Source organism: Canis aureus, chromosome 10 (assembly GCF_053574225.1).
Source record: "Canis aureus isolate CA01 chromosome 10, VMU_Caureus_v.1.0, whole genome shotgun sequence".
NCBI lineage: Eukaryota > Metazoa > Chordata > Mammalia > Carnivora > Canidae > Canis > Canis aureus.
This window is the reverse complement of record NC_135620.1, coordinates 24,518,761-24,538,172: the sequence shown is the minus strand read 5'-3', so window position 1 is coordinate 24,538,172 and position 19,412 is coordinate 24,518,761. Positions and strand designations below refer to the sequence as shown.

General features: G+C 52.6%; 1 protein-coding gene across 5 annotated transcripts in view; it reads right to left on the bottom strand.

The window, feature by feature from the left end:
* Positions 1–11,193: 11,193 nt before the first annotated feature.
* CATSPER3 (cation channel sperm associated 3) overlaps positions 11,194–19,412 on the bottom strand; it is a 40,623-nt gene continuing 32,404 nt past the window's right edge. For 4 of the 5 annotated variants that reach the window (XM_077911730.1, XM_077911729.1, XM_077911727.1 and 1 more), the window contains 4 exons: positions 18,944–19,084; positions 18,475–18,594; positions 17,456–17,613; positions 11,194–16,509 (listed from right to left, as the gene is read on the bottom strand). In XM_077911730.1, coding sequence (XP_077767856.1) covers positions 16,404–16,509; positions 17,456–17,613; positions 18,475–18,594; positions 18,944–19,084 — 525 coding nt within the window. In that variant the 3' untranslated portion in view covers positions 11,194–16,403. The remainder of the gene's footprint in view (positions 16,510–17,455; positions 17,614–18,474; positions 18,595–18,943; positions 19,085–19,412) is intronic. The other variant, XR_013387687.1, reaches the window with a different exon arrangement.

Genomic DNA, 19,412 nt, shown 5'->3' with positions numbered 1-19,412 from the left:
GGCAGCCCGAGCACCGGGGTCCCGTTGAGGCTTACGGAGCCGCAGCTGGCGGTGCGGAGGAGGAGGTGGCGGGCGAATGGGGTGGGCTCGGCTCCTAGCACCCCCGCCCCCCGCGCCGCCGAGCTTCGCCGCAGGCCCGGACCCGCCGCTCCGCTCTCGGGCTAGGAGGCGGCCCCCTCGGCCGGGCGCAGAGCCCCCTCCTCACCGCCCGCCGTGCAAGAGTCGAGCCGGGAGAGCTCGGGGCGCGGCCGGGACACCCCCCTCCCCACCGCGCCGCGCCCACTTTGCACACCCGCTCTCCGGCCCGCGCCCCTGTTTACAGCGTCCCTGTGTATGTCGGACTGACTGTATAGAATATAAATCTGTCTATATCGACTTGTCCATGTACGTCTATTAAAACCATAGTACAAGCGTGCTAACCGCTGCCGAGCCCCGACTGCTTCATTGAACTGAGGAGGGAGGCGGGTGGAAAGGGAATGCGCCACCGCGGCCCCGTGGGTAGGGGACAGGAGCCCTGCGGCCGCCTCCTGGTGGAGTCCGAGGTGCTCTCTCTAACCACTGCGTCTCCTGCCCTGCTCAGCCAGCCTCCGCCAGGGCCCTGCTCCGAGCTCCCTCTGCGCGCCGGCTCAGGCGATGCACCGCTCAGCCCTAGCCAGCACCCCACGGACACCGCAGACTTTCTTCCCCAGCTGTGTTGGCGGACCCCGGAGCCCTCAGGGTGCTTTGTGGCCCTTGACCGCCCAGACAGTTGCGGTGAGGGCCGCTGAGAGCTCCTTTAAGTCCTGAGGTTGCGTTTTCCCCTGTGGGCCCTGCCCTAACTGTTCCAGGAGGACGGAGTGTCCATGATCCCCCAGTGTCTAGTCAGGGCCTCCCTCAGCCTTTTCTCGTAGAAATCCCACTCTGGGGCCTCCAGCAACGCTGTGCTGGAGAAAGTGATCATTGCACAGAATTAACATCTCACTTCCCTTCCACCCCAACTTAGCGGAAGGAGGCTGATGGTGCTTCCACCCTCCCCAGGCTTTGGAAACTACTGAACAAGACCAGCCTTTAAACTGCCTGTAAAATCCTGCTTCCCTTAAGTAAGTCACTTCCAATGGCAAAACAAAATGTTTGCAGCTGCAGCGGGGGAGGAAGGAGGGGTTGGTATTCGGCTGCAGAATCACCTTGTGACTGGGTTTGGCACTGCCCTGGAGCTGGACCCAGGCTAGCCCTAGTCGGAAGTAGGGCACAACCATAGGCTTAATCATGAGCTAATAGCTGGAGGGGCCCTGTGCCCGCGTTCTCAAACCAGGTCAACACTGCCTCTGAGGTCAGGAGTGTTGTCCCTATTATATAGATGGTGGAACTGAGACTTCACCATGCTTTGCAACAGGGCCAAAGTCACAGGGAGTCAACCATCTTTAGATTCCAAAGCATCTTTCCACGGTCTTCCCACATTTAGATGAGTGAGGAAGCGTCCTTCCTGGAGAACGACCCAACCTAATGCTGTAGGACTGACTTATAGTGTAGGGTCTGAGGCAGGCCAGAGGAGGGAGGAGGGAAGGCTGGGGCAGGGGGCTGGAGCCAGACCACCCCTCCCCCAACAGCTCCAGTCCAGAGCTCCGACCCCTTACTCCCTGGAAACATAAACACAATCACATCTGGACTCAGAGTGCCTCCCCCAGCCTCACACATCTGCTAAGGCCAGGGGGCCCCTGGTCTCAGTGGAGGGCAAAAGGCAGGAGAGACCTAGGAGATGGGACCCGAGGAAAAACAGAGGCAGAGAGACCTCTCCCGTAAGTCAGACCCAGCCTCAGGTGACTTTGGCCAATAAGGGGCTCTGGTGGAGTCTCCAGTGTGGCTTTGGGGCCACAAACCAGACAGCTGCAGATATGGGTGGCAGAGGAACAAGCAGTCCCAGAATGACCCCATCACCCACCAAGGGCAGTGTGAGACCCTATCTTGGGCTCCACCCAGCTCTTCTGACCCAGCTCTTCTAGGGCTGCAGATAGCAGTATCCAGCACTTCCCAGCTGTACCAGCTACAGGATCATCTCCGAAGGAAGCCTGAGGAATATATGGGGCTCTGAAAGCCCAGTCCTCAAAAAAAAAAAAAAAAAAAAAGGGCAAAAAGTCCTGGTCCTCGTCTACCTGAAGAAAATTGGGAAAGGGGTGTCATTCATTCATGCAACATTCATTTACTGTGTTCCTGCCCTTGGTGCTCAGGATCGAGTGCTGGAAAACAGTCCCTGCTCTCATGGACAAGTAAACAAACACGTGTATAATTACAAACTGGGCTGAGTGCTTTTGAAGAAAAAGAACAGGGGAAAGGAGTGGTCTGCCTGGAACAGGGTGCTCAAGCCAGGCTGTTCCGCAGAAGCGGGGCTCTGTCTCTGTCTTGAGCGCTATCATCTCTGGAGCCGGTTCAGGGTCCAGGGCCCAGTGCTGAGTGTATCCTCTTCATGGGTCAACACTTTTACCTGCACAATGACACGAGGAGGAAGAGTTCCACCATCGCCTTTCCCTGATGAGGCCAGGTCACTTGCTGGAGGTCCCTAGCGGGAAGTGATAGAGTGGGTTCCAGCCCGGGCAGTGCCCACTCTGCCTTCTGCACTGGGCTGCCGCCTGCCATGCACCATGGGCAACATGGCAGGAAGGGAGAGGAATGTGACCTTGAAGGGATCATGACTTCCACTGGCCACACATGATGAACCCCAGGAAGGAGAAAAGCAGATCTGGTCCTTGCTTGGTGCTGGACACCCCAAAGGGCTGCCGCAGGTTTAGAGTTGTGAATTAGAAATAGGCGGGTCAGAGGCTGGTGCCCAGCACTTTTCTGCAGGCACAGTGGGGTATCGAGGCAAAGTGCACAACCACCAGAGTGCCCAGTCATTGAGAGGAACCCAGGTACCTCCCCTAGCTTTATGGCCCCAGCCAGGCTGTAGGCCTCCCTTGGTGCCATGGCATCCCTTCGTACAGCTGCCAGAATCATCTAGAAGGGGCAGGGAAGTCACAGCCGGAAGATCCGCCTGGGAGGGGGCACTGCCCAGCACATCTAGGCCCTGGAGGTGGCTTGTGTCATCCTCTAGCTCCACATGCCCGAGCCTGCTGCTGCCCTGGGAGAATGCAGCAGACACCAGCAGGGTACCTGTCCCAGTCCCTGGGAGCCAATGGGGGAGACGACAGTAAGGGTGGCTCATGCCCACCAACCTCCCCATCTCCTGGGCCAGTTACTTGGCCCTGGCATCCCTAGGAAGCTTTGCTGTGGTCTTTGAGAGCAAGGGTCTGAGTCCCGGCTCCCCCTCTGAGTCGCCTTGGACAAGAGACAATATCTCTGAGCCTGTTTCCTCTTCCATAAAAGGGAATAAAAATCACTTCACATAGTTGTTTAAAGGATTGAGGGAGATAACACATAAGACACTCGTTGTGGGGCTGGCATATGGTTATTACTGGTAGTGGTGGCAGTGTTATTAGAGCAACACATCTTGCCTCTCCCCGGAAGGAATGGCCCAGTTCCCCACTTTCCACACTAACAGGGCTTCTCTAAGTGTCTCAACAGAGAAAATGTCATATGGAGCCCCACTCCGTTTTTCCCTCCAGCTTTGCTTGGTGTCGTGGCTGTGAACCACAAATGCCTTTCCCACCACATCCTACCCAGGGACCCATCCTGGCCTTGGACCCTCAGGAACCCAGCCCATTGTCCCCTAGCCAGGGACTGGAAGGCCTGGAGGAACAGGGCCCAATCCCTGCTGTCCACTGGGCCTGAGGAGAGGCACACAGGCAGTCAGGACTCTGAGAGATGAGCCAGGGGAGCAGAGGGGACCTTCAGCCCAGAATTCTCCACTAAGGGGTCCCTGCAACATGGGACAGAGAGGCCTGGACGCTTCATTTGTGCTCTATCGTCTTACTGATAGCTGACATCAGGCCCTGAGTCCAGGCCCCACGAAGCACTAGATAACAATTACAGGCTCACTCCTCAGGGGAGGGAGGGGCTCCTTCTCCTCACAGGGAAAGACACTGAGGCTCAGAGAGAAGCAACAGCTCGCCTGTGATGCCACACTGAATGAGACACAGGTGGGACCCACAATCCAGCCCTCTGATCCAGGTCCATGGTCCCCCTCCACTGCACTGTACACTCTCTTGACATTTGTACTGGGCAGCAGGGGATCAGGGGAAGGGTAAACAGTTATAATCCATTTCAATTCCTAATAAAAAGCTGGGCTCAGGTGTGCTCTGGGAGAGAAAGAAAGGCACCAGGCCCCCAGCATTTGCCTCCACTAAGCTCACTTGGCTCTGGAGGGAGGGCAACAGAGGGCACAGGTGACAGGGAGCCTGAGACAGCCCTGGGATGAGGGCAGCAGAATGGTGTGGGCAGGTGAGGGCACAAGGAAACTCTCTGGCTGGCGAAGGCTGGAGTATCAACCATCAAATCCAAACTCCTGTCTCCTTCAGTACTACAAACCTCTCATTTCCTAGATGCCTGCTTCCAGTTGGCCTTCCTCAGGAAGCCCTCCCAGGCTTCCACCCAGCCCTTGCTGGCCTGCCTCCTTGCCCCCTCACCACAAAACCCCACTCCTCACACTCCTGTGTAGCTGGTGTTGCCCAGAGCAGGTGTCTACCTACTGTGTTGCTATAGGAACTTCAAGAGACTCAGCCAGCCACCAGAGCCCAGCCAGGCTGGTGGGAGGGGAGGGGGTGCTGTGACCTGGGGCAGAGGAACAGGTCAAAAGCGATTGGGGTGGGGGAGCTGGCTCTGGCTGTCTCCATCATGTGGCCACATCTCACTCTGCACTAGCCCCTGCTGTGCACCATACATATTTTCTCTCTCTTTTTTTAAAAAAAGATTTTATTTCTTTGAGAGAGAGAGAGAACGAGAGGGAGGGAGGGGCAGAGGGAGAGAGAGAAGCAAACTCCCCACTGAGCAGAGAGCCCAATGGAGGCGGGGCTCAATCCCAAGACCCTGAGCCGAAAGTAGCTACTTAACTGACTGAGCCACCAGGCGCTCCTATTTCTCTTATGTCTCATTTTATAGATGAGGACGCTGAGGCTCAGGCACGTCATGTAACCTGTCCAAGGGCACACAGCTTTCAGGGACGCAGGTCCCAGCCTGACCACAGAACCAACAGCCCTGTCTAGTGTGGACACAGCCTCCCAGAGGTAGGGCACTGGCAGCTAGGCGGGGAGGCTGCAGTCATGGAGAGTCAGCACGCAGAGGCGGACAGGTGTGCACAGCGGCACCTGGAGAAGTGTCTGCACCCAGTCACACTGGATAAACACCTGCTGAATAAAGGAACTGAGGGCCTGCCTTCCCTTCCCCCTCACTCCACAAAACTATCTCGGCCCTTTCTCCCTCCCCCTGCTCCTTTCTAGCCTCTCTCTTGCTTCTTTCCTTCCTCCACACACACTTACTCCTTGCTCTCAGCACAGGCAGCTCTGGGCACTGCTTTTAAAGGTGAATCAACAGGGGCACCTGGGTGGTGCAGCTGGTTAAGCATCTGAATCCTGGTTGCGGCTCAGGTCCCGATCTTGGTGCCCTCAGATGGAGCCCCACATTGAACCCTGCAAGGGGCTCTGCAAGGGGCTCTGCACTCAGCATGGTGTCTGCTTGGGATTTTCTTTCTCCCTCTCTCTGACCCTCCTCCTGCTTTCTCTCTCTCTCTCTCAAATAAATAAACCTTTTTTAAAAAAAAAAAAAAAAGTGAATCGACAAAAAACAAACCACCCAATTCAAAAATGGGCAAAGGATTTGAATGGACATCTCCCCAGAGAAGACAGACACATGGCCAATAAACACATGAAAAGATGCTCAGCATCACTACTCATTCGGTATATGCAAATCAAAACCACAGTGAGATACTGCCACACATCCATTAGGAATAAAACAAAATATCAAGTGTTGGCAAGAATGTAGAAAAACTGGAACTCTTATGCACCCATGGTAGGAACATAAATGGTACAGGTGCCCTAGAAAACAGTATGGCAGTTCCTCAAAAAATTAGACATAGAATTATCATATGATCTAGCGATTCTACTTCTGGGTATTTACCCAAAAGAAACAAAAGCAAAAACTCAAAAAAAAAATACTTGTACACCCACGCTCATTGCAGCATTATTCACAGTCCCAAAACGTGGGAGCCACCCAACCTGTCCATCAGATGATGAATAAACAAAATGGGGTCTATGCATACAATGGAATACTATTCAGCCTTAAGACAAGATATTCTGACACCTGCTACAACATGGACAAATCCTGAAAAAATTATCCTAAAGTGAAATAAGCCAGACACAAAAGGACAACTACTGTGATTCTGCTTATCTGAGATAACTGGAGAAGGCAAATTTATGCAGACAGAAAATAGGAAAACGGTGACCAGGGAGGTGGAATGGTCATGGCTTAATGGGTACAGAGCTTCATTTTGGGATAATGAAGTGTTCTGCAGATGGATAGTGGTGATGGTTGCACAACAATGTGAATGTAGTTAACGCCACTGAACAATATACTTTTAAAAGGTTAAAACAGAGGGACGCCTAGGTGGCCTCAGTCAGTTAAATGTCTGCCTTCAGCTCAGGTTGTGATCCTAGAGTCCCGGGATCAAGTCCTGCATCAGGCTCCCTGAGTGGAGCCTGCTTCTCCCTCTGACTGTGTCTCTGCCTCTCTCAGTGTGTCTCTCATGAATAAATAAATAAAATCTTAAAACAAAAGAAAGAAAACTAAACAAGACAGGCTATAAAACAGTATATAAGCACCATATCGTTTTTGCTCTTATATATGCAGAGGGAAATTCCTGGATGTGCAGAAAATGTTAACACTAGCCACTTTGAGGTGGTGGGAAATGAGGGATTTTTCTTTCATTTGTCCTTTCCAAGCGTCTTGCACTAAGCATGAGTTACTTTTGTAATGTGACATGAAACAATGAAGATTACTTTAAAAATACAAAGACCTGTGATCTATCAGCAGGACAGGGAGTGACATGCCCATGGGTCCCTGTCCTCACTCCAATGGGGTCAGTCATCACTGGCCTGGAATGACATGTCAACCCTCAGGATTCAGCCTCATTTGGGGGCCAGTGTGACAAGTATCAGGTAAACCTTTACTGTCAGATTCTTAGAGAAATGAAATTTTTGCTTTCAAATACATTCTTCTTTAAATGGAGGCCAAATTAATAGGTGCCAAGAGGAATGTTTGGAGAGAATAATAATTTGTAACTCTCTCTCTCTCTCTCTCTCTCTCTCTTTTTTTTTTTTTTTTTTTTGGCTAAGCAAAAGGGGGGGGTGTCAGGGTTTAAAAATGGCTATTGTAGGCAGGGAGTCCATCCTTGTCCCATGTGTCCCTTGCTGGCCCCCTTGGTCCCCCACCACAGGTCCTCCAACTCAGCAACCTCTGTGCACTCCTACCTTGACTGCACACACACACACACACACACACACACGCACACATATGCACACAGGGTGTGCCTGCCAGCCAGCATGATCATGGAATCTTTATTAAAGAGGTCCAAATTACCAAGGTTTTACTACACTACTAAAAATAGTCATGCTTACTTAGCCTGCTTAATAAGCACACCATTTCTAATTTTTCTGCCTGAGTAAACTAAAACATCATTCCAGAAATACATTTTTACTTAAACAAGAAGGCTTGTTTTTTTCTTCTCCGTTCATACATTTTCCCCCCTTTCCCCTTCTCCCTCCTCTCCACCTCTCTCAGCTCCCTCAGCCCCCTGCCCCCTCCTCATTTTTAAATTTCAAAACAGAAAGGGGGAGAGTAACAGTAATTTGGACTTGGCTTTCACACAAAATGGGCCAATTTTTTTTAAGTGTTGGTAATTTGTCCTGAAAATGGATATAGGGAGTGGGGCGGGGGAAGCTTTGAAGAATGGGGTTTTACGAGAGGAAAATGAGGCCTGAGTGTGCGGGAATGTGTGCTGCACCTTCCCCTCGTGCCTGGGACAGTGCGGGCACGTGTAATAACCACAGCTAATAGCACCATTATTGCTATTATCACATTATATTATTATGATCCATCAGAATCAGACAAAGCATATTAACCCATTTAATTGAACCAAGGGCTTAACGTCCCAGTGACTTCACGGAAAGTGCTTGGCAAACTCTCCAAGACACTGTAGCCACAAAGCAGCCGGCCACTTTGCTGCTTGCCAGGCTGTGGCAGGGCCCAGTGAAGGTTTCCCCAAACTGTTCCCGCCTGTGGCCTATCTGGGAACCTTCCAGGACACACTGGGATGGATGCTTATCCCCACCCTTACTCCAGCCTTTTCATGCACATACCTCTCTGTCCCGGCGGATAAACGCAATCTAATAAAGGATAGATTTACATGAAACACCCCCCACACACACACACACATACACACAGTGTGGCCCAGGACCCCTCCTCCATCCCCAAAGCTGCCACTCCTTTGGAGTCACCAAGGCATACACTATCCATGGTGAATGCCTAGCTTCTCCAGAGCTTCATGCCAACACTTCCAAAGCTCCTTGACTCTCCCACAGTCCGGACCCCAGGGTGGGGCTGCTGAGGTCACCCCTGGCCACCCCCACCCCAAGGCCACAGAGACTGACCCAGCCCAACAAAAGAAGGATACTAGCAGAGCTGCAGCTGGTCCGGGTGCCTGGGGGAGGCCTGGGCCCCCCCGGCTTCCAGCCCTGGACTGGGCTTTCCTCCTCTCTGGGGCCTGGCCTTCCCTTCAATGGACCCTGAGTGTCCCCCTCTGTCAAACAGGCGCTGGGCCTGCCTGCTTGCCTCGTGGGCTTCGATGTCAGGGTTTGAAGAGACCCTGGATGTGACCAGTATGGAAGGTTCTGGGGTAGGCTCTCTCCTCTCACTGACCACCTATGGTTGGAGACTTTCCACCAGCTCGGTCTCCCGCCCCTCTACCCCGTCCTCCACCATGGTGGCCCTGCCAGCCCGCCCTAAGGGAAGCAGCCTGCTTTATTTCACTGGGGATGACAACACCCACGAGGCCTTAGAAGGGCTACTGCAACACCCCAGATCCTCCACTGGGTCAGGAGCTACCACCTGAGTGACATGGCATCGCCTTTCCACCCTGATGTCCATGTCCACTGGGCCTGGGGTGGCCAGGCACAGGATGGTCCTTCCTCTGCCTCAGCTCAGCTGACGTCCAGGGAGTGTGAGGGCCCAACACAAGCACATCACAGAGATTGAGAGTATGGGCTCTGGAGTGAGACAGGTTCAAGTCTCAGCACCGCCACTCTAGTGCCACATCCGCCTCTCCAAGCCCCCTCTCCTCACCTGCAAAATGGGGAGAGTGATGAAAAGGCAGAGTGTTTGCCACCATGCCTGTGACACCAGCTTCAGCTCGCTCCTAGGTCTGTACTGCCCACTCCTCCTCTATCCCCCAGGACTCAAAAGCTGGCATAACTCAGGCAATCCATCACTGGCATCCAGGTGTTAGGACAAGACTCCCAGGCCACCACCCTCACCCACTGGGACTGAGAGAGGAAGTACCTGTGGGTCTGAGTTGAAGGTCAGGTACAAAAGGCCAACGGCGAGAGCAATCTGGGAGGGCTTCCTGTGAGAGAGAGCCTGGCCCTGAGCCTCAAAGGACAAATAGGACTGGAATGAGTGTGCAAGAGTGGAGGAGTACAGACTGAGTCCTGGCAAAGGGAGCATGGGAGGTTTGGGGAGAGGAAGGGGGAAAGAGATTGGGGAAGTCCTACGTGCCAAGCGAGGGGAGTGAGGCCTCTCCTGGGTGGCAGGAATCCAATCTGGCCAGGTTACTGCCCTGCTTCCAGGTTGCCAAGCTGAACACTCAAGTTCCTCAGGATCTGGCTCCAAACTACTTCCCCAGTCCCACAACACCCCCACCCCCACACCCCATACACTGTGGTCACATTTGCTAAGCCCTCTATAGCTCTACCATCATTCCTTTGTGCATGGGGTTCCTTCTGCATGGAATGCCCTTCTACATGTCACAGGTGTGGGTACATGTGCACACCCTCCCCACCCAGCTTAACATTTCGTTCAAGGTGAAAATTGTGTGATTTTCCCTGATTATAGCATACATATTCATTCTTAAGATTCTTAAAGTTCTGGGGCACCTAGGTGGCTCAGTCAGTTGAGCATCTGCCTTCGGCTCAGGTCATGATTTTGGGGTCCTGGGATCGAGCCCCGCGTCATGCTGAGCAGGGAGTCTGCTTTTCCCTCTCCCTCTGCCTCTGCCCCTCCCCTGGCTCACATGCTCTTTTGCTCTCTCTCTCCCAAATAATAAATAAAAAATATTTTTAAAGGATTTTATTTATTTATTCATGAGAGACAAAGAGAGAAAGGCAGAGACACAGGCAGAAGAAGAAGCAGGCTCCATATAGGGAGCCCGATGTGGGACTCGATCCCAGGACCCCAGGATCACACCCTGGGCCAAAGGCAAGCACCAAACTGCTAAGCCACCCAGGGATCCCCTAAATAAAATATTTTTAAATTTTTTTGTAAGTTCAGAAAAGTGTGAGGACAAACTAAACCACCATGAGCGATGTCCTCCCAGATATCCCTCTATCTACATATGTGTGTAGGTACACATACATCATATATGTGCACACACTGTTACATACAGGATATCCTGTCATGCGTTGCTCAAGAAGCCACTTTTTTCACTCAGTATGAGATCAAGAACATCTATTCTTATTAAAAAAATCACTATTTTTAAGAGCCACATATACAGATTCATAAGAACTTAACCAGCATCCTCACCAGTGGGCATTTAAGTAACTTCCTGTTTTCCTTTCTTTTTTTTTTTTTTTTAAGGTTTTATTTATTTATTCACGAGAGACACAGAGAGAGGCAGAGACATAGGCAGAAGGAGAAGCAGGCTCCCCGCAGGGAACTTGATGAGGAACTTGATCCCGGGATCACCCCTGGAGCCAAAGGCAGATGCTCAACCACTGAACCACCCAGGCACTCCAACTTCTTGTTTTCTTCCACTGTCTCTCTATTATAACAGGCCACAGTAACATCCTTATCCATGCATCTCTGTGCACTAGTCATTTGGCACCTTGGGGTAATTTCAAGAGCAGAACTATTGAGCCATGGGAACACGCACATAAAAATCCAACCTGCGTTGCCGTAGGAGAAAGCCACACCTATGGGCACGGCCAGAAGTGGACAAGGGGGCTCATTCTCCATATACTGGCCAATACTAGGTTTTGTGTATTATCTTTGCCACCTGGAAGAGAACAAATATTGCATTGCCACTTTGTATATGTGGTTTTATTTCTCCTTTTCAAAACAAAATACAGATGGTGTCATGTATGTACAGTTCTGTGACTGGCTTTTCCCACCTGCCAACTTTCATTCCTTTTCTGCACACTCATTCAAGGGTCATGGGCAAAGCCACCTACTCGAGCCAAGAGACTCACAGAGTGCCCCCTTTGGGTGCCGACAGCTTCTACCCTTGCTCATGAATTATCTGTGGGTACAGGGGCAGGCAGAGAGCCAGAAAAAAACAGACCTCAAGGTCACCACCCAAGGCCAACCTTCTGGGTACAGAAACGGCTGGGTCTGCTCTACAAAGTACTGACAAGGCTGGCTCATCCCACCTGCCAAGTTCACTCCTGCTTGGCACATCCCCTCTGCTGGCCAAGCCTTCATGTGGGCAGACTTCACTGAAACCCAGGGAAGGGTGACTTCTAAGCCAAACCCTCTGCTGCCCAGGCTGTAATTTCCTGATTAGGCGCAATAGTCACAACCCTTTCATGCACACCGACTGCTTCTTGCCTTCCTCTCCATCTCTGAGGCTCCCAGGGCCAACCCAGGGGACACTGGGCCAGCAGACTTCAGAATCGGGCCCTGCTCTGAAGGCAATCATGGCTTGAATCTTAAAATTCAAAAAATAGCTTTGAAAAGAAAGATCAAGGTCACTGTGAGGCTGTAGAGCAGAGGGTATGTGTGTAGCCTGCATTTTGCCCTTTAATGACAATCCTGGCCAAGTGATGGTCCCTGTGAGTGCCTGCTTACCCACTTATAAAATCTTCCTTAGAAGATTGGTGCACAGCTTCATAGGAGAAGGGCACACGCGCCAGACTTGCACGGCTGTGAATCCTGGTTCTTCCTCCGTAGTTGTACAGACTTGGGGCAGGGAGTGGTTTCCATCACCTTTCTGAACCTCAGTTTTACCAGTTTAATGGGAATAACAAAAATACCTAAGTGTTGCAACAAGTCTCAAATCATGTATATGAAAGTATCTTGTAAACACAAATGCCGAAAAAACAGAATAGAAGGCGTTGTTTCCACTGTCAACAAAGAGAATGGGCTATACCTTCAGAGCCTGGGCCCGAAGCCTGATTGGATGCCTCCTCCTCTGGAGGCCTTTTTATGAAGAGCACTTTTTATCCCAAACCACCAAGTAGGCATCAAGGTCCTGCTGGGGAAGGAGGGAGTCAAGGGCTATGTGTGCTGAACTGTGGGGCAATGGGGTGCCTCTGTTGTGAGAACATCATTGTCCCGTCACTGGTTTACAGAGGCTAGGGTCAGTCCAGTTTCCCAAGAGTTCTAGAATGGACTCTTCATATCTCTTTGGCTTCTTCCACACTTTGTTTTCAGACTTTGGTTTCACTTCGCAAAAATCCAGCCACATGTGGTACCACCACCCCCAGGGCCACTTCACCTAGAGGCTTCTGAGCCCAGCTGGGGATTCAGGCAGTGGTTTGCAAAGCCCTCTTTAACATTTCCCAATTTTAGCTTGAGAGGTCTCTATTAGACAGAATGATCTTTTGGCCAAATATAATCCAGATTCCACATGGTCAAATCTATTCAGGGGGTTCCATTTGTAAAGGGCACAGTTAGCAACCAAAAGTCATCCTAGAATGATCCCAAGCATGACCTGCCTCTCTCAGAGGACATCAGTGAGGATCCAGTTCCCACCCCCTTCAAGGACACCTGTCATGTCCATTTCTCCCCTTTGCAAGCCTCACACTCCAGCTGGGTCAGAACCTCTGCTTAAAAGTCTCTGACTCTTGGTCCTCGGCTTTTGCTTTCTTCTTCCCTCCCTGTCCCAGTTCCTGTTGGTGTAGATCCACCGTAATCTGACTGGTCTCTTCACCTGCTCTCTGTTCACCCTTTACCCTGATTCTCCATCACGGAGAAGAGACCTAGAAAGCACCAATTAAGAAAGCATTCAAGCTCAACAATTCTCTTCCCTTCCCTGTCTAGTCCTGGCTCTCGCCCAACCCCCCAGCACTTTGTCACCTAGAGTCTATAGTAAAGTCACAGACAGAACTCAACAATGGTGAGGGGTGGGGCTGACCAGCAGAGCTCCGGGTAGCAGAACATGGGGAAGAGCGGGGCAGTCACATGTGGATAAATCTGTCTCGGTCACATGGGGTCCCCTTTCTCATCATTTCCCAAGCCCTGGGACTAGAACTAGCAGTCATTGCTCTCCCTTCTGGGTAGTCTACTTAGAAATTCAGAGCCATCCTCTCTCTTGAGAGCCTGTGAACCAAGCAAACAGGCCTAGGCAACCTGGGGCCAGGCACAGAGACCAAAGCAGGGAGAGAGACCACTGAGAGTGGAGTGTGACTGGGTAAAGGGCCTTTTAAATTAGGAGGGGTCCTGTCTCATCCACATTTGAAGAAAACACAAGGTGTGCAGTTTCTAGCATCTCCATAAGATTTCTAAGGGCTGTTGGAATAAATAGAAGAGAGTTTATATTCTCACTCACTGCCCGGATCTCCATAATATAGGGACTGCTTCCTGCTGTGGAATCAACAAGCAGTTTAAAAAAAAAAAAAAATCCGGCCACCTTCCAAACACCTCCAGCCTTGGATTCTAGATCCTTCCCACAGGAGCTAGGGGAGGACCTGAGTGTGACCAAAAGACTCAAGCCCCAGGTCCCCAGCATTCCAAGGCAGCTACCAAACCACCAGGCTGGCAGAATGCAGATGAACGAGCCATCTGGGGACAGCTCTGCTGGATCTGAAGGCTGGGGGTTGGTGAGGAGGGTCCTGCTTTCCACTGCCAGGCCTGGGCAGGCAGAGCACTTCTGCCCCAAGCAAATCAATTGAAAGTCGTGGCCAAGCCTGTTTGAATTGGTGAGGACCCAAGTGGGAATTCCAATCTGCCAGTGTTTGCTCTGCAGACGAATAGAGCCAAACAGAAATGCTGCTTTGGGACTTTGCGCCAAATATCCGCTGGCTTGTTCTGGCAGCGGTGCTGGGCCAGCCCTCCACACGTCACCCTCTCCCGGCTCTCTGCTCTGTGACAGCCTTCTACTTGTGCCCTTAAAGGCGGCTCGCCCCGGCACACCGCAGCCCAGAGTCCTGTGCCTGGGACTCCCCTGCAGGGACACAGGCCTTCCAGGTCCTGCGCCATCTGCCCATTCCATGCCAGCTCCCCGTAGAGACCCCTTCACCGCCCACCCCCAACACAGGTTCCTGACCTCTGCTCCCTGCTCTGGGCACCACCCTGGTGTTGGCCCCGTGCTTCTCTGCCCCTGACCAGCACGGCCCACTGCAGCTGGCCACCCAGCAGAGGCAGAGCTGACAGCAAAGCAGCACAGGCCACAGCTGACCACAGCTTTCCTCACAGCCTCACACATGTTTCATTTGATCCTTAGAAGTGGGTCCATTTTATCAGCCCATTTCTCAGAGGAAATAGCTGAATTTTCAGAAGATCTAGCACCTTGCCTGAGGTCACCCAATTACAGAATCCTGACCTCTACATTCCAGAACCGTAGCACTTTCCGACTTACCTCCCTGAGGCTGATTTTTTAATCTTTTGTTCACATCCAGGGACCTAGGGCGACTCTCAGGATTCCTGGTGAGAGCAGGAGAATGTGTTTTCATATTCTCCTGAGCAATGTAGGCACACAGCATGCCAACAGTGTGCACAGCAGGGCGGGCAGCGGCAATGTCTGCTTTGCCTCAGGCCTGAACCAGAGCCCTCCAATGCACTGGCATAAGCTCTTCTGCGCCTCAGGAAACAGCGAGGCTACAGCCCCTGCCCTCAGAGGGCTCCCCTATAGCATGGTGATGGGTCTCACCCTCCAGAGCAAGCCTTCTTCGCACTTTTACACGATTTTCAATTTGGCCCTGAGAGTGTGAACATTTGCAAATGCCAACAACCTGAGTATCTTAGAAGACATGTGCTCTCTGCATTCAAAAAACCGTCACTTCCTCAGGGAAAATCTCTCCTCCAGTCTGGCTGGATTACTGCCTCCTCCGCATAACCGAGGGCCCCAAGAGAACCAGAATTGGACTGTGGGTTTCTCATTACAGTACCCCCAGGACCCAGCACAGCTCAGTAAGGAGGAGTCGGATGTATGAACAAAACCATGAGGAAAGGTTTCCATGTGCCCTTGTCCCAAGGCCTTGAAGGCGCTGTCACCCATAGTGGGAGACCATGGGTCCACACAGGGATTCTTCGTCCTGCTGCTCTGTCTTACCCCATGTGTTTTCTGCTGACCTGACTCCCCACTATGGGTCTGGGGCTTTGTTCCCCTCAACTATAGATGCCAGTGTCCTACCCCAGCTCCACCCAGAACATACTCCTCCCACTGTCAGACAGGGCACTGCTAAAGTGATGAACCTCCAGAACAGCCCACAGAAATGGGAGCAGAGGGGCAGTGGGGGTGTCATTTCAACCAATCCTGCTCTTCCTATGCCTTCAGAAGATTCCATCATGGCTGGATCGAGGTAGTGCCAGGACAGGGGCAACCCTGCTAGTCACGTGGCCAGGAATGACACAGAAAATGTCACCTTTTAAGTGAAGAGTCCTAATTAACCATAGGAGGGGCAACAGCCCAAAGGGCCTGATACTGCTGCTCCGTGGACACCATATGAGATGCCCCAGCACTGCTGGTGGGCCACTGCCCCAGGCCAGGCTACTGTGAGCTCCATGCCCACACAATACAGTCCTACTGGTCATGACCACACCCATTGCAGCAACATGACCACTGTGAGCCTAGAGAAAAAGCAAAGTCAACTTCAAAAGAGGGGTCCCCAAGGGAGTAGGTACATAGAAATACTGCTTTCCCTGGTGTGAGGCACCCACAAAGAGGAGCCCAGCTTTAAGAGGTTCCAAGATTAGTGTGGTTATACCAGCCCAAAGAAGCCATACACACTTATGGGGTTGCTGGAGGCCTTTCTTTGTCTGGGGTCCTCCAGGAACCCAGTGAGCCCTCGCTGCTGGGGTCAAGGGATGAGACAGCCAGTATGACCCTTGCATGTGGCCTCTAGCCAAGGGCAAGTCTTGAGCATCCCTCTCTCCACTCCCCAGGCCTGAATGCATCATGTGGAATGGGGAGCAATCAGACTTCATGGGTGCCTACTCGGACCCATCCCGCAGTGGCAGGCAAATACCATGATCCCAAGTAACTGCAGAGAGGGCAATTCAGAAAGCCTGTGTTGAACAAGAGACTGGCTCGACCTGCGAGGCACCTCAGTGCCTGGCTGCCCACGCCCCCTCTACTTCTCATCAGCCTTTTCGGAGGACTGGGACTGCTTCTTCTGCGGCAGGTCTTCAAGCATCAGGCTCAACACGTGTACAATCTCGTAGTACAGCTCCTGAAGCCTGGAAGAGGAGCCAGAGGAGAGGGGGCCTGGGCTCGGGGCGGGGACTCCATGCCGCCCCAGCCCCACCCCCCACATGCTTGCACCTGTGGATTCACCACATCTGGTAGGTATGGGTTCAGGGAAGAGCAGGGACTATAGAACTGGATCAGATCAGCTAAAATCTGGGTCTGCTGCTCTGCCTGTGGCCCCCAGAGTAAGTGATTTTAACCCATGTGTGGGGTTGGTGACATTGTGTGAAGGTGACCAGACACTGCCTGGCCCCACTCTTAGGCCGCAAGTGGATGTTCCCTGACCCCCTCCTTGGAGTTCCTCCAGCCTATGAAGCCCTCCAGGGGGCTGTTGTCATGAAGCCACCCTGCTTTCATTCTCCCTCCCTTCATCAAGAGCTCACTGTGACTCATGCCCCTCCCCTTCCTGTTCAGTAATGGCCCAGGTATAACTCCAGCTGATGCACACGTAGCATAGCCTTGAGCCCAGCCAACTCAAAGCTCCACACACTGTTTTTATAGAATCAGCCCCCATGATGGGAAAGGGGCAGATGGGAAAGGGGCAGAGACCTCCCCAGAGTCCCAAAAGAAGGTTGTGTCAGAACCAGGCCAGGAGCCTCAGCTCCTGCCCTGCCAAGCAGCACTCTTTCCTCTGACTTCTCAAAAGGGGGCAGTGAGAAAGGGGCTGGAAGAGTCCAAGGGACCAGCACCTTGATACCAGGGGAGGGGCAGGGGGACAGATGCCTCTGGGTCACAGGCCTGTCCATATTGCAGCGCCACCCCTGTGCACACAGAGTCCTGCACCCCCAAGAAGGACCTCGCTTCACCCACCCTGCACATCGGCCACCGCCCCCTGGCTCTCCCAGACCACCTGACTTGGCCCCACCCTGAAGGAAACCTCAGGACTAGGAAAGGCCTGGTTTCCAAGGGGCCAGGGGCAGCGGGGTGGGTACTGACTTGTAGACTGTGGTGTCCTGGTTGTCCAGAGTGGACAAATAGACATCGATGAAGGGCAGGCTGGTGCCAAAATCATCCAAGACCATGGGGTCTGTGTGTCGCAGGGTCTTCTTGAAGTTCTCCACCAGCTCACTAAAACTTTTGTAGTCAGCGTTTTTCTAGAGAAGGGAGCGTAAAGAGGGCAATGGAAATGAAGAAGCAATAGCCAAGATGCAGAGAGACCTGGGGACCCTTCACAAGGGGCCCAGGCAAAGGCCTGAGCTGACTTTTGGGTTCGCCCTGACTCCTTCCAAGCCTCAATCCCCCTGACCACCATAGCCTCATAAGCCACCATCACTGAAGTGAGTACAGCTGACATGGAAAAGACCCAGGGAGAGCCCAAGTGTGGCTGGGCGTGTTCTCACTGTGCCCTGGACAAATGGGCATGATCCAGACAGATGTCTCTAGCTCAGAGAAGGGTCTGAGGAGTGATGCACTGACTGCACAGGGGAGGAAGGGTGGAGATTCAGGACCCCCCAGCAGAGAACCCAGGGCTCTGCAAGAGGAGCTCAGAGAGCTTAGGCTGAAAAAAGAATGTTCCCTCCCCAAGCTTTCACAGGTGTATCATGCTTGACAGGAGACCTCCAGCCTGGTGTGCTTATCCTCACTCCACTTTAGAAAAACCAGGAGCACCTATCAGGACCTCCATGACCTCACTCAACTCCGTAAATGGGGCCTATGGGCTGCCTGGTGATCAAGGAGCCTCAGTCACAAAAGCATTCCAGGCAGTGGGCCTGGCAGTGGAGTTGTGCCCAGGGAGAAGGGAGAAACCGTAACTATAGTTCTCAACTCTCTAAGAGGTCCAGAGAAATACAAAAATATAGAGAATAAAGCCAAACTGTGGAAAACACAGAGCATTGGAACCTGCCCGGCCTAAGACCAGAGATGCCCAACACCACCTGCTGTCTACACTGGCCCCAAGGGCCTCTCTGTGGTCACTCCTTCAGGTCTGATGGTCCATGTGCCTGGAAATGGCCTACCTGCATCTGCATCAGCTTGCTGACCTCTTCCTGCTGCCGCCTTACAATCACCTGCTTCTCTTCCATGAGTGTCACATGTCTCTCCAGCATCAGCTCCCGCTCAAACTTTTTAATGGAGTCCTAGAGAGTGGAAAGATGGAGGTGAGACACAGGCTTTCACTGCCTCCCCACCCACCTACCCCCATCTTTCTTCTTCCCTAGCCTTGCATTGCTCCTCAGCAGGAGGAGCCCCACCCCATACAGGGCCAGCCTCAACTCAAGCTGCCATCTGCAGTTGCAGTGACTCCCCAAGCCCCTGTCCTGCTGACTACCATCACGAGACAGGAAAATGCACTGGCTCAGGAAGAAGAGCAGGGCTGGGGACAGGAGGGCCCACCTGATCACCTCCCCACCCCGTCCTGGACACTTGGCCTATGGCTCTGCCTGCCACACCTAAGCTGACCCCCTAGCCTCACAAGGGCAGCCTCACCTCAGTGTGAATGATCATTACACCCACAAACATACTGAGGAAGACGAAGGAGGCAAGCAAGATGAAGGTGATGGTGAACGTCCGGCTGAGAGGCAAGTTCCGACTGTCCAACTGCTCCTGCAGGTCTGTCCAGCCATCAACCTGCTTGGGCAAGGCAGGGTGTGCCAAGTGCCAAGGCTCATTGGGGCAGGCCTCCTCCTCACCTGTGCTACAGCAGCCCCAGCCCCACTGAGGAGGCAGCTGGCTTTGCCTTCACATCAGCCCCTCACCCACTGTCCAAGGACTCCAGTCCATACATGATGGCTGGGGATGCAAGGTGCCACTGGATATAGACACTACTGGCCAAGGTGCCCTGGGGGCTCTTCTCCAAAAGGCCTCCCATCCTTCCAAGAACTATATTGTCTCTCTGCAAGGCCCTCCTTTGGAAAGATTTCAGAGTCTACCCTTCCAGACTTGGGCTTTGCAGCTT